A 15719-nucleotide genomic window follows, 5' to 3' on the forward strand; every position below is an offset into this window, starting at 1 on the left:
GGAAATGCTAATTAGGAAGGTGGTAGTTTAGGGGTTAAAGCATAGGACATGCATCTGATCCAAAGGTCATGATTTCAAATCCCATCCACAACAAGCTGCCACTCCTGGGCCCCTGAGCAAGGTCCTTTACCCCGTAGCTGCTCAATTGTATGAGTGAGATAAATGTAAGTCACTCTGGCTAAGGCATTCTCTCTTCAAGACATGTCTTTGGACTGGGGGGAGGAAATCGGAGTAGCACCAATGGAGAGCATTCAAGTAATGCTTACATACATACATGCTTACATAGAGTAATTAAAACCCTCGAAACCAGTGGTTTAAGGTTAGACTACATTTTTTTTTCTTGTCTGCTTTTCTTTTGTTATCTGTTTATGATTATCTTTAGACAATGTGAGTACCATTCAGTAAAAGTTCTGTGAACTGCTACTTGACAAAAATTGCTGTTTGTTAGCAGGAAACAGCCCTGAAGACTTTCGTTTTTCATAAAACCTAATGCAACAGCTTTACCTCTGTGTGTTGCAAAATGCTGACATTGAAGATGCTGTTAATAAAATCTGAATACACTCTTTTTTTTTTACAAAGAAATTCACTATTTCTTTAAATTTATAAATCAGTTTATTAAATCTAATCATCTGCTGTGTTCAGCAAAACATTAAAATGGGCACAAACAGAATTAAATTTCTAAAGAAAAATGAACAGCTCGGTGGTAACGAAGGCCATACATTACGGCTTGTTTGTAGATGATTTTCTCTACAAAAACAAGAAACTGATTAATTAGAAAACTTCACGTTAACAGAAAGAGATGAACCACCATGTGAATATAGTTATAGCTCATTGTCTAGGTTGCGTCATATCAGGAGGTCAGGTCAGAGTTTGCAGCCTGGGTGTGTGTAGGTGGCTGCTGCTGTGTGGTTGGTGGGGTGAATCCTGACTGTTTTCTGCTGGATGAAAAAGAAACTGTGATTTCATACTGGCCAACTGCTCAAATGCATGAGGGTGAGATGTGATTAAATGTTTCTTTATGACAAATCTAGGGTTATGGTGTCCTTGTTATAGTATGATTTACAATAGTCTATTAAAAATTTTGCCTTAGCCTAAATTTAAGTCATAAACATAGAGATCTTGTGTGAGGTGCAGTTTGAAATATATCTTAGTGGATTGTTGGTTATTTTACCAGCACATTAGTGTTCAGCACCCCCACTGTCTCTGGGATAAAGATGCGGCAAGAGGATTGGTGCGTACTTCCCTTTGAGGAATCTTGGTATGCTTCAATTCTACTCCGCATGTGGGAGTCAGGGTTAGACTCTACTACCTAGATAGTTGCGTGCACACACACACACACACACACACACACACACACACACACACACACACAAATTCACAGGGAGCATTCCATATAAAATAAAAATCTATGTCTGAAATACCACAGATTTGTAAATGTATCTGTTTTGACCCTGAGTTGAAACCCAGTCCTCCAAAAAAAATAGTCTTTATTTTTATTTCACTGATAAATGGAACTTCCATCACATTTGCTGTACAGTTTGCAGACCCTTATTTTAATTTCCATTTTGAATGTTCAGAAGATATAGTCACATACCTGCATGTGTGATTTATATGAGATCAAATTCAAATCCCTACAAAAGACAACAAGATATCAAACATTTTGTGAGACATGATCATTTGTTGATGATGCTGTGATTATGAACCTCATAACTTCACAATAAAATCTAAATTATCTTATTCTCAACAGACTCAAAGTAATGTTATTGTTCATCTGCAGTGTTGCCTTTTAAATTGGAAGCCACATGGCAAGAATCTAACCTCGATTTAATGCTCATTTAGTCTAATCACTAATGTGAGGCATCGGTCGTCAATAAAAAGAGGGGCAGATGGGTTGGTCTTTGTCACCATTTATTGGACAGCATGAATCAATAGTTGTTGAAAACCTACAGCAAGTCTAGTATATAGTGATTATTGGCTGCTTTATTACCTTCTTTAATAGAGCCAGCTACCATCCAATTGGGCACTATTGACCAGTTTAGATTATATGTGGCATAATTTAAAGGTTGGAGCATAGGGCAAGCTACTACCAGTGCACTTCTGAGTGTGTTTAGTATGCAGCGTTGGTTGTGATCTGTCTCACAGCCCTCTGTGGATTTCAAACACAGTGGTCTGGCTTTTAATAATGAGAGGAAAATTGGATTAATAGATTAATAATTGAGATCTGGCACAATTTCATAACAAGTAGGATGATTATCTGATTATGTTTTCCCTTTCTAGCAGTATGCTATGGTGTTATGAGATGGAATTGATTAATTTGTGAGAAGGAAAGTGGAAGGTGAACTTATGACACATTCTGAGTTCAAGCACAGTAATTAAAGTCATGAAAACACTGTTGTTAGGAAACTGGTATATTCACTGGACATAAGACTAGTGTGTACATAGCTAAGACCTATCCAAGTCTCATATAAATAATGCAGATATTCATAGAGAAACAGAGGCAAAGCTGCCTGGAATGTCAATATTTTCCTCAGGTGTATTGCCAAATTACCAAGAAAAGGTTGTTTCAAATTAAAATTATGACCCTCTTGATAACCAAATAGCTATATGTGTCACCTCAGAGACCTCATCACTCCTCACATTGCACCATGCTGCCTGAGATCCTCTAGCACTGCTCGACTGGTACCACCTTACCTCTCAGGGTAAAAGGTAAGTATACCTCAAGGCTTGTCTCTGTTTTGGCACCGAGGTGGTGGAATGAACTTCCCCAAGATGTCCGAAGAGCGGAGGCAAGCCGAGGGTGAACAGACACATTCCATGGTATCAAAAGACACTATACAGATAAAAGTCATTAAACATGTAATGTATTTGTAATAATAAAAGTAACTGTAAAAGACTTTCTAATTTAAATAAATGTGTAGCCATGAATATAAAACGGGGGAGAGTTTTGAAACAGTTTTTACCATTCCATACCAAAAATGACCATTCAAAATATGGTACTGAGTCTAGATGAAGAGACAGCAAGGGGGTGACTGTTAAATCATTTGTGTGCTTGTGAGTATGGAAGGAGAATGCCATGTTGGGGTGGGGCTTAGACCATGCAGAAATCTAAAGATCAGAGAAGTATTTTATATTGTATAGAGATATATAGATTTTGAACTGTGTTTCCATGGTCTGTTGTGGGTAAGAACCATAGTAGAACAAATGCTGTTACCTGTTCATCCCTGTGGACTATGATTCCTTGATGAGCAGCATAATAATATCTGAGCAAGGACATAAGAAAAACATGAATAAGTGTTTTTTTTGCAGAAGGGATGTCAAACAGGCAGATGAAGCCTGCCATTGTTCTTGAGGTGAAAGAATGCTTAGTGTTGATGGGGATCAACTTGGGATTATAATGTTTAGCTTCAGAAAACAACAGCAAATCTGCAGCCCTCAATATCTTAACTAATGGTCATGACTTCATTTAATAGCAGATAATTGTTCATTATTCCATGCAGCCGATATAAAAGCAGAAATATGATTAAACATTTTTAAAAATATAATTTCCCTTAGATTTGCTGTTTAGTCCAACAATAACAAAATACATGGCTTGGAACCAAAGGCAAAGTCTATGCGGTCCAATGCTGGTACTGGAGACTCCTTCCATAAACAATCAATAATAGCCTCCTTACAGAAAATGTCACCATATCAATGATTATACATATTCTCTGGTTTAAATGTAAAAAAAATATGATCAGTTTATTATTAGCTGTAGTTCGCATGATATATCAACCTTACACATCCCTGTGAAGCAGCTATGAAAACTATCATACCACTAGGCAGCATAAATAGCGCACATTGATGTACTTGTGGTGCTTCGTTATGACTGACTTTGTTCTTTCTCCTCCTTTTGCCCTGTCTTTATTCTTTTGTGTTGTGTGCAGTTGTATTCCCAAAGCTCTCTGCTCAGACAACGTGTTTGCTCGTGCACGTAGGGCATTTGATAGAGGTTGCTTTGGCATTGTTTTGTGTGTGTTTGGTTGTTTCTGTGCAAGGGATTAAATTGCTAGAAAGCACTCTAATCTGCCGACAGCAACCGAAACAGCGAAGCATCATTACATCGACAGAAAACAGACAGTAAATTCCCTGTTATAATGAGAATGACCTCAATTCGGCTTCACCCGACAGCCAGTATACACAATGACGCTGTACGGATACTGTGTCTCTGTATGGTGACTGACAATGACAGTATTATGAACATCCATTAATGTTTGCATGTATTTTGTACAAAAGAAATGTGTTCAAGTGAGTGACTCAGTAAAAGACTGTGTTATTTAAAACTCATAAGAAGATCTGAATCGAACTGCTGTGTGTGACTACATTACATCAGACAGTGTATAGGTAATTTGCTCTCTCTACAGTGATTATTTTCACTTTCAAAGGTTATATATATTCTGTTGTTCATGTGTTGTATATGGCATTTATTACACTGTATGCCAGCAGGTGAGCTGTTTTTTTTTTTTCATGTTCAGCCACCAGACTGTTCATAATACAGTTTGTCTATACGGGCAAGCCTTTTTCTCTTCTTGTAAACAATCACTATATGAATATATTGTATAAATTCTCTCTTTCTCTCTCTCTCTCTCTCTCTCTCTCTCTCTCTCTCTCTCTCTTTCTCTCTCTCTCTCTCTCTCTTTCTCTCTCTCTCTCTCTCTCTCTCTCTCTTTTATATTTAATATTATTTTGATATTATCATTATTTTGTTGAAAAGATTTTGTCATAGTGCTTGGAGCCATACAATACCTCAGGGCTATTCTACCTTGTAACACGTGGGCTGGTTGGTCTTTCCTGACACAGGGTTTGATGCACACACTTTTCACAGCATACTTTCATAACAGACACTTATAACTGAAACTATTAAACATGGGACATGTTATAACCTGCTCTGATTGAACTTTTCCAGGATCTTTGCCAGAGGTTTTTATATTTATTTTACATTTGTATTATTATAAAATATGGCTGGCTAACAACTTTTTTTCTGTCACCTGCTATTTATCATTCCAGGGTAGATATACTGGAAATAGGGAGGGTCCCAAAAAGGATTTGGACTCTTAAGGCAGACTGATAATTGTGAGATTGTCACAGCATTTATTTATTTTAAAGAACAATACAACAAGCATACTTTAAAAATTTTACTTATTTAAAAATACAAAAACAATATAGATATTCTGTCCAAATGAGACAAAATAAAGGATTTGGACACTGACTAATGGGTTCATTAATAATTACAGTTACCGTGTTTTGTTTGACAATGTCTGAGCATACAGTTGTTTCAGTTGTGGTGAAGCAGTTTCTCAGTTCGGTTATCAATTCACACTTGAGTTTCAATAACCAAATATCTTCTCCAAGCTTTCAAAGGTTCATGTCAGGTGTTCTAAGAAGGATGCCTAATGGGAACTGTTCCTGCCCCTCTCCCCTCCGTGGATCTTTCCACTTTGTCCAGGCCTGCCTCTGGATAGTGTTCTCTTTGACTGGAGGCCACTCTGTGCAGCTTAGGACGGTTTCTTATCAACGCCTTGGGCGGTTCCATGAAATTCCTGAGTAAGAACGGATGCGTTGAGGATGGATTGGACTGTAGTTAATGTCAACAGTCTCCTACACTGACTCAGGACTACTTTTCACTTCTGATCACCATCACTGTACCCCACAACATCTTATATCTGCTATAAATGGACATTCAGTGCAACCCAGGTGAGGATGGGTTCCCTCTCGAGTCTGGTTCCTCTCAAGGTTTCTTCCTTATGCTATCTCGAGGAGTTTTTCCTTGCCACAGTCGCCACCGGCTCGCTCATCAGGGACAAACTTACTTATAAAGAACATATTCACTTTTAATTACCACATTATCTGTGGAAAGCTGCTTTGAGACAATGTTCATTGTTAAAAGCGCAATACAAATAAAAATGAATTAAATTGATGCAATTTATAGGACGCTGACTTGCTTTGGATCATTATCCTGCAGAAAAATACACTTTTGCCATTTAAATAATTTTGTCTCTAATTTCTACAAGCAAAATACCTCTGCACTCATCTTAGACCACTACGCCATTAATAAACACAAGATCACCAAATTCAGTGGAGAAAAAAACAAGCCACCTTCATGATTTCCTGATTTATCACTCTATCATCAGCTCCATCCAAGTTTTTATCTAAAACAAAATAAGAAAGTCTTCGAGAACCTTCTGTCGTTTCATTTTAGTTCTTTTGCAAATGTACTTCTTTCTTTCTTATTCTTGAAGGCTAATAAATGTTTTCTCACTGATCCTGTTTCAGATTGTCCACTAAATGGTATCTGAGAATTGTTTTTGATACCTAAAGCAGTCTTTGCTGCTATTTTGGGCAGTTCTGTCTTAATTTTTACTTACAATTCTCTCTGTATATTCCTGTATATTTTTATTCACATACCCTTTACCTTTGCAGTTTTATTACAATATATCCAACTGCGGGGGAGAAAAAATAAGCTGGCAAATGTAGAGTGGTCTTCATTGTGCAAACAGATGATGCCAGATCTTTTCTCAAAACTTACTTCTTCTTATAAGTGTTTGTGCAAGGTGGATCAATAACTAATCTTTTCTTCTCCCTAAACTATTTTTGGAGGATAAACTGAAGATATATAAACTAAGCAAATTTTCCAACCAATGTACAAATTACAGTCTATGTGTGAGTGTGTGTGTGTGTGTGTGTGTGTGTGTGTGTGTGTGTGTGTGTGTGTGTGTGTGTGTCTGTGTGTGTGTGAAAATTTCAAATTATCAATAGATGAAAAAAAATTACCTGGGTGATGTTTACCTGGGCAGAGGTCATTAAGACTTATTTTAGTATTAGAATCCTGCCATACAATGTACATATCTTATATTGTGGATGTATACATGGTTATTCAAAAAGAATGAACCGATATCATGACGCATTGCTTCGGTTCTCAAGCATCTTAATGGAATGAGTCAGTGACCATTTGAAAGAGGAGTTATCTAAGCTTTGAATGGCTGCCACAGGGGTGATGTAGTCACGTCATTCTTCTGGAAACGTTCAGTTGTTATATTGCGTAATGAAATCGGTTCATTCTTTTTAAATAACCCTGTATATCTCATATATCTCTCTACATTATTCCTTACACACGTCTTGCTTTTAGAGCTTATATGCTCAGCAACATCTGCACATTTATCACTTCCCTGAGCATTTATTTCTATTTATTGTACATATACAGTATTTATATATTTATCTGCATTTGTGAGTGTGCACAATTGCTAATGTTTGCACTTCAGGTAGATGCTAAACTTCATTGAGTTGCTGTGTACCTGAACTATCTATCTATCTATCTATCTATCCATCTATCCATCTATCCATCTATCTATCTATCTATCCATCTATCTATCTATCTATCTATCTATCTATCTATCTATCTATCTATCTATCTGTCTATCCGTCTGTCTGTCTATCCGTCTGTCTGTCTATCCGTCTGTCTGTCTATCCGTCTATCTATCTGTATGTCTGTCTGTCTATCCGTCTATCTATCTATCTATGTCCCCTCACCAGTGCCACAGTGGTACACGTCAGGACAGTAATCTGTGTTGATCAGTGTTGTTATCGACACAATTATGTGGATAAATGATATTAACAGTTTTTCTCAACTGCTTTCAGTCATTTCTCAGATCAGAATTGAAGTTTGCAGATCTCCAAGTGCATTTCTCAAAACAACACGTACAAACTGCCCAACATAGTGGATTAACGGAAAATACGCGTCACCTGCTCAAAATGCTTTGTCTATCGTGCAAAAGCGTGTTTTTTCATCAATCATTGTGTCAGAGGCAGCAGAATCCCATATCATTTTTTTCAACAATGTGAACGTGACAGGCAAAATTATTAGTCATGTTGTCAGTAGAACATCATACTAACCCAGCCATTAGGGGGGCACAAGCCAGTGTACTCTTAGTGCCGGTCCCAAGCCCGGGTAAATGGGGAGGGTTGCGTTAGGAAGGGCATCCAGCGTAAAACGTGCCAAATCAAATATGCGGATCACAAATGAGAATTTCATACCGGATCGGTCGAGGCCCGGGTTAACAACGACCGCCACAGGTATCGTTAGCCGACAGGGTACCGGTGGAAATTGGGCTACTGTTGGCCGAAGGAGGAGAAGGAGAGGAGGAAGGCGTCTACAGAGACGGCAGGAAAAGGAGCAGTGTAGGAGAGTAGAGGTTCGGGTTGGTACTTTAAATGTTGGTACTATGACGGGTAAAGGGAGAGAGATAGCTGATATGATGGAGAGGAGAAAGGTAGATATGCTGTGTGTTCAGGAGACCAAGTGGAAAGGGAGTAAGGCCAGGAACATTGGAGGTGGGTTTAAACTGTTTTATCATGGTGTGGATGGGAAGAGAAATGGTGTAGGGGTGATTCTGAAGGAAGAGTACAGTAAGAGTGTAGTGGAGGTGAAGAGAGTTTCTGATAGGGTGATGATCGTGAAGGTGGAAGTTGAAGAGATGATGATAAATGTCATCAGTGCCTATGCTCCACAAGTTGGCTGTGAGATGGAGGAGAAAGAAAGATTCTGGAGTGAATTAGATGAAGTGGTAGATGGTGTACCTAGGAAAGAACGATTGGTGATTGGGGCAGACTTTAATGGGCATGTAGGTGAAGGGAACAGAGGTGATAAGGAGGTGATGGGTAGGTATGGTTTTAAGGAGAGGAATGTGGAAGGGCAGATGGTGGTAGATTTTGCTAAAAGGATGGAAATAGCAGTGGTGAACACGTATTTTAAGAAGAAGGAGGATCATAGGGTGACGTATAAGAGTGGAGGAAGGTGCACACAGGTGGATTATCTTCTGTGTAGGAGATGCAACCTGAAGGAGATTGGAGACTGTAAGGTGTTGGCGGGGGACAGAGTAGCTAGACAGCATCGGATGGTGGTCTGTAGGATGGTTTTGGAGGCGAAGAAGAAGAGGAGGAAAGTAAGGTTTGAAAGAAGAATAAGATGGTGGAAACTGAAGGAGGAAGAGTGTAGTGTAAGGTTTAGGGAAGAGGTCAGACAGGGGCTTGGTGGTGGTGAAGAGGTGCCGGATGATTGGGCAACTACTGCAGGAGTGATGAGGGAGGCAGCTAGAAAAGTACTTGGTGTGACATCTGGAAGTAGAAAGCAAGACAAGGAGACGTGGTGGTGGAATGAGGAAGTGCAGGAGAGCATTAGGGGAAAGAGATTGGCAAAACAGAAGTGGGATCGACAGAGTGATGAAAAGAGTAGGCAGGAGTACAAGGAGATGCGGCAGCAGGTTAAAAGGGATGTGGCGAAAGCCAAGGAAAAGGCATATGAGGAACTGTATAAGAGGTTGGACACTAAGGAAGGAGAAAAGGATTTATACCGATTGGCCAAGCAGAGGGACCGAGCTGGGAAGGATGTACTGCAAGTTAGAGCAATAAAGGATGGAGAGGGAAATGTGTTGACTAGTGAGGAGAGTGTGTTGAGAAGATGGAGGGAGTATTTTGAGCAGCTGATAAATGAGGAAAATCAGAGAGAGAGAAGGTTGGAGGATGTGGAGTTGGTGAAGCAGGATGTAGATAGGATTAGTAAGGAGGAAGTGAGAGCAGCGATTAAGAGGATGAAGAATGGAAAGTCGGTTGGACCAGATGACATACCGGTAGAAGCGTGGAGATGTTTAGGAGAGATGGCAGTGGAGTTTTTAACCAGATTGTTTAACAGGATTCTGGAAGGGGAGAGGATGCCTGAGGAATGGAGAAGGAGTGTGCTGGTACCGATCTTTAAGCATAAGGGAGATGTGCAGACCTGCAGTAACTACAGGGGAATTAAGTTGATCAGTCACACCATGAAGTTATGGGAAAGAGTAGTGGAAGCCAGGCTGAGAGAAGAGGTGACCATCTGTGAGCAACAGTATGGTTTCATGCCGAGGAAGAGCACCACAGATGCCTTATTTGCTTTGAGGATGTTGATGGAGAAGTATAGAGAAGGACAGAAGGAGCTGCATTGTGTATTTGTGGATTTAGAGAAAGCGTACGACAGGGTGCCGAGAGAGGAGTTGTGGTATTGTATGAGGAAGTCAGGTGTGTCAGAGAAGTATGTGAGGATGGTGCAGGACATGTATGAGGACAGTGTGATGGCAGTAAAGTGTGCAGTAGGTACGACAGACTGGTTCAGTGTGAAGGTTGGACTGCATCAAGGATCGGCCCTGAGCCCTTTCCTGTTTGCAGTGGTGATGGACAGGTTGACGGACAAGGTCAGACAGGAGTCTCCCTGGACTATGATGTTTGCAGATGATATTGTGATTTGTGGTGAGAGTAGAGAGCAGGTTGAGAAGAGCCTGGAGAGGTGGAGATATGCGCTGGAGAGAAGGGGAATGAAAGTCAGTAGGAGTAAGACAGAGTACATGTGTGTGAATGAGAGAGAGGGCAGTGGAGTGATGCGGTTGCAGGGAGAAGAGGTGGAGAAGGTGGAGGAGTTCAGGTACCTGGGGTCAACAGTGCAAAGTAATGGACAGTGTGTTAGGGAAGTAAAGAAAAGAGTGCAGGCAGGGTGGAGTGGGTGGAGAAGAGTGACAGGAGTGATTTGTGATAGAAGAGTATCTGCAAGAATGAAAGGGAAAGTTTATAGGACTGTGGTGAGACCTGCGATGTTGTATGGATTAGAGACAGTGGCATTGAGTAAAAAACAGGAGGTGGAGCTGGAGGTAGCAGAGCTGAAGATGTTGAGGTTTTCGTTGGGAGTGACGAGGATGGACAAGATTAGAAATGAGTTTATTAGAGGGACAGCACATGTAGGATGTTTTGGTGACAAGGTGAGGGAGGCGAGATTGAGATGGTTTGGACATGTGCAGAGAAGGGACATGAATTATATTGGTAGAAAAATGCTGAAGATGGAGCCACCAGGTAGGAGGAAAAGAGGAAGGCCAAGGAGGAGGTTCATGGATGTGGTGAGGGAAGACATGCAGGTAGTTGGTGTAAAAGAGGCAGATACAGAGGACAGGGTGGTATGGAGACGGATGATCCGCTGTGGCGACCCCTAATGGGAGCAGCCGAAAGAAGAAGAAGAAGAAGAAGAGGAGTCAGTAGAACATCATACTCAGTTTTAGTTATTTAAATTATACTCAAGTCAGGTTTTGATGACTAGAAACTACTAAATTACTGTACTGGCGTGTGTCATAATTTACAGTGTTCCTCCGGTAAAAAATGAAGTTACTTTAGTAAACCATTATGCATCAACCAGGTGTTACAGTAATTTACATGGTATGCATAGATCATTTTTCTGATTGATTCCATCTAACCTCAGTTAACCAATCAACATCGACCCACGTAACAGTATATGGAAGAATCGAAACAAAAGATCACACTGTGTTCACATTTTTACTGTACTGTCAATAGTGGTACTTACATACAGAAAACAAAGGAAACTACACATAGGCTATTTACCAACAAATGAAAACCTGAAAAAGACAAAGTGGGAAATACTATACATGTACAGAAGGTAAAGGTGAAATTATATGGCAGTTTTCCTATGCGTCATGTCGGTCCTCTCTGTTGGGCCACAGATTCTCATCCACATCACAACATATATTTTCCCTTGCTATGCATGGTGGAAAGAATCTTCTTGAGTGCCCAATAAAGCCTCTGCATGCATCTGCTGAGATGTCCTCACATGCTGCATCCATGGCAGCCAGCAGTGTCATCTGTGTATGTGGCTGATCATAAACCTTCCACCTCCAAGCCGAGAAAAGCCTCTTCAATTGGGTTCAGGAACGGGGAGGAATTCAATCAGCATCCTGCGGTGGTGGACAAACCACTGCCTGATGTTGTCAGAGTGATGGAAACTGACATTGTCACAAATTACTACATACTTTGGTAGATCATCTCGATTGAGGTCCCTCTCATCTTCAGGAATGACATTTCTATAGAGATTGTCTAAGAATGTTAGGAGATGCTGTGTGTCGTACGGCCCCATAATAGGAATATGAGCTAGCACACCTTGGTCTGAAATAGCAGCACACATAGTGATGTTTCCTCCACGTTGGCCTGGGACATCAACAGTAGCTCTCTGGCCGATTAGATTTCTACCACGCCTTCTGCCTTTGCCCAGGTTGAAGCCAGCCTCATCCAAGTATATGAAGTTGTGAGGTGGTTCTCTTGATTCCATTTCCATTATGCGCTATATACCAGAAAAAACACAGTGTGCATAAATTACTGTATTTGTCTTCATTGTTTACAGCTACATCAAATGTAAAGATCTATGAAGTTCCACCAATATCAAATGTGTAGAAGTTACTCTTACAGTATAGTGATTATACAACATACCTGTACAAACTGGAGTCGTAGCTCTTTCACTCGGTCAGCATTTCTTTCAAAGGGTACATTGTACAGCTGCTTCATGGTGATTACATGTCTTTTCAAGACCCTGTCTATAGTTGAAATGCTCACAGATTGTATATTTTCAAAGATACTGTTGTCTTCAACAATAGCACTTTGTATCTCCCTTAGTCTTATGGCATTGTTAGACATAACCAGGGTGCAAATTGCTTCCTCCTGCTGAGGTGTGAAAAGGGGCCCTCTGCCACCCCTTCGAGGTTGTTTTGCAGTCCTACATGAGAAAATATGTTGTAAATTATAGAAGTATAAGGATCACAGGATTTTGATTCATACAGTAAATAACTAGGAATACTGTATGCATGGAAAACCTAAGGTGTGTTACAGTATATGTAACAGTAAGTCTACAGTATACCTTACTATACAGTACATTACATACCTGTTCTCTCTACGAAATGTTTGAATTATTGATGACAGTTCTTCTAACATTCGGCTGCACCCTTCGACCACCTTCTTCCATTGTAAGGCCATGATTAATAACGTGATCCACCAGTGTGGCCCTGATTTCATCTGGATCCACCACGCAGTCTTAATCCTCTTCTTCTTCCTTCAGCTTCCATTATCAGAAAGGGGAACACTTGTGTTGTGCACTGTATATATATGTGACCCTGCCAAATCAGTCTTCATGAGTTGCACCTCTGAGCTATTTCACAGAACTGGTTGATCATTGGTTAGTCTAGAGTTGCACATGTTTCTCTTTGGTAACGAAGGTGAAGACTCACCTGAGAGCAATTTGTCAATATTGGACATATTTCTTAGCAAACATGTACTCACAAATTCTTAGAAATCTGTACAGACATACAATTCTGAGAACATGTTCACTCATTTTGATAGTATAGACTTCCAACATGAGAAAAAGACTAATTGGTTTGGTGGTTGTGACATTTCAGCTGAGAACCAGGACAAGTTATTTTGCACAGCAGGACAAGAGCAACAAGAATTGTCAAAAGCAGCTGACAGATGTACAGAAACATTTGCATGTTGTCCATAAGCAATTGCTGATATGATGTGAAGAACTGACAACAGGTTCTGACGGTGGGACGAGTAGTTTTGAGAAATGCAGTTCTGTTGTGAGAAATGACCGAAAGCAGTTGAGAAAAACTGTAAATATTTTTTAGGGAAATCACTGCCCCCCTCAGTCGGAGGCGTCGTTTCACTACAGCTCCCAGAATGCACCGCTACGCCGGCGTGCACGCTCTCGCGCTCCTCCAGTGTTACTCGCTCGCTGGCTCGCGCACTCTGAACAATGAGTGTCGGCGGAGCGCGAGGAGCCCGGAGAATGTGAGCGTGCGGGGATTTGTTACAGCGCTCATGCTCGTGCGGTCTTTCAGCGGGCTAAAAACCGGAACCATGTGGATCCCGACGGAGCACGAGAAGCTCGGAGTGGGTGAGTAACTGCGGGATTCCCTCTCCGTCTTTTAGGACACAAGTGTAAAGTGCGCGTTGAGCTCGAGCTGGAGAGCGGAGCAGCGCAGGTCAGATGATGGCAGTGAGTTTGGTGAATCTCTGCTGCTTTTTTTTGTTTCTTACTGGGAAAAACAAGTAAAAGACCCGCAGCCTAAGTGGAGTTTATCCCGGTTTGGTTTGGTTTATTTCCCAGGAACGCTTTGGGTCGTTTGGTACGCGGGTCAGAAGTGTTTGGAGGACGCGTGTGTTTTTATTTATTTATTTATTTATTTATTTATTTAGAATTTGTTTTTTTAATTCGTCTACTATTGGTTTTATAATGCTGTTTAAAAGTTGAAACCCAAAACACACACACACACACACACACACACACACACACACACACACACACACCGGATTTACATTGTTTCAGCAGCATCCCGGAGCTCGTGTGGTTCAGAGTGCTTCAGCATGGACCCTCAACCAAATCAGTGGGAGGAAAACACACACACACACATACACACACACACACACACACTGAAACCATGTAAAAGCCTTCCAGTGACATTAACATTTTTACCTGCACTTTATCTTAACATTAACCCCAGTAAATAAAATTAAAAAATGCTGCTGAACAGATGTTCCTACAAGGTCAGAACTGTCAGATGGTCCTCTCGTTGTTGGGACATTTGGTCCTCACTATGATCCAAAAACATGCCCACACAAACACAAAACAGCTTTCCAACTAGTTCATGTGACGCTTCATTGTCGAGTCTCATCTGTCTGATTCTTTCTTTCATCCATCGGTTCATCTCTCCATTCAGTTACTCATTCAGTTGTTGAACGGTGACACTTTTTCTCTTCCCCTCTCAGAAATGGACCCCAAACTGTCCTTGTATCTATGGGACATCTTTTTGTATCTTGTACCTTTTACCTAAAAATGTGATCTTAATAACCACCACATGCAGCGTCTCAGATAAACGATACACAATCCACACGACGTTCCACTGATCGTACTACAAAAAAACGCACACTTCTCTTCTGAGAGCGTAATTTTTCCCCCGAGAGCTGATTTGCTGCCATGTAAGAGTTAAACCGAAGACTTCCGCCTGTTTCCTGTGCTAAATGTCTGCTTTTGTTGTCTATTTTTTCCCCCTTTTTTATGCTTCTAGGCAGACAGAGAACGAGTGAAACGTTGATCAGCAGCGCAGGTTCAGAAACGGGTTTTGAGATTGTTTTCCTTGATGTTATTTTCATGCCTCAGATGGCAATCATACGTGGTTGAGATGTTTAATGAATGATTGAGCCGAGGCATTGCAGCATCGTTTTAACACACGCTATGATGCCTGTTTTGTGTGTTTGTTTTTTTTTTGATGATGGGAAGGATTTGGGGGAGGAGTTTATGCTTTTTATAGTGCAGTCTAAAATCATAAACGTTTGCACGTTGCGGCAAGACACACTTACGTGGCAGACAATAATGAGTTCTGTCAGAATTTGTGGGAACTTTAAGTGAGATGATGATCAGCTTGTTGCCATCAAACCCACGTTAAAAAGACACTGTAACATTTTCGACATGTTTTCTGCCCACTCCATCTCCTGTGTGTGTGTGTGTGTGTGTGTGTGTGTGCATATTAGCGGTAACGTGCGAAAAAGGAGGGACGTCACACGTGTAGACGTTTTTATCTGAGCCACTGTGATGAAATCACTTCGTCGTGATTGGGTTGACTTTCCATCCACAGGAATCGAACATTTCGCATCGTTCCTGATCCCACATGCCGTTCATCTGTTAGTGAAGTAAAAACTCTGTTGTTTTCCCGCCGCACTGTGATCTTTTATCTGATTTAAATGGGCCTGGGATCTTAAAGCTTCAGATGTCACCAAAGATAAAAAGTGATTTACGTTCCAGTGTTTAGTTTGAGCTACTGGTGTTTGATGTGCGAGAA

General features: G+C 40.8%; 1 protein-coding gene across 4 annotated transcripts in view; it reads left to right on the forward strand.

Annotated features, from left to right (window-relative positions):
- Nucleotides 1-13587: 13587 nt before the first annotated feature.
- Nucleotides 13588-15719, forward strand: part of dock4b (dedicator of cytokinesis 4b) — a 94897-nt gene continuing 92765 nt past the window's right edge. For 2 of the 4 annotated variants that reach the window (XM_083528187.1, XM_083528188.1), the window contains exon 1: nucleotides 13601-13777. In XM_083528187.1, coding sequence (XP_083384313.1) covers nucleotides 13702-13777 — 76 coding nt within the window. In that variant the 5' untranslated portion in view covers nucleotides 13601-13701. Of the gene's footprint in view, nucleotides 13778-15719 lie in introns of all 4 variants that reach the window. The other 2 variants (XR_014531334.1, XM_083528189.1) reach the window with 2 other exon arrangements.

This window comes from Silurus aristotelis (genome assembly GCF_946808225.1).
Source record: "Silurus aristotelis genome assembly, chromosome: 24".
NCBI classification, from domain to species: Eukaryota; Metazoa; Chordata; class Actinopteri; order Siluriformes; family Siluridae; genus Silurus; species Silurus aristotelis.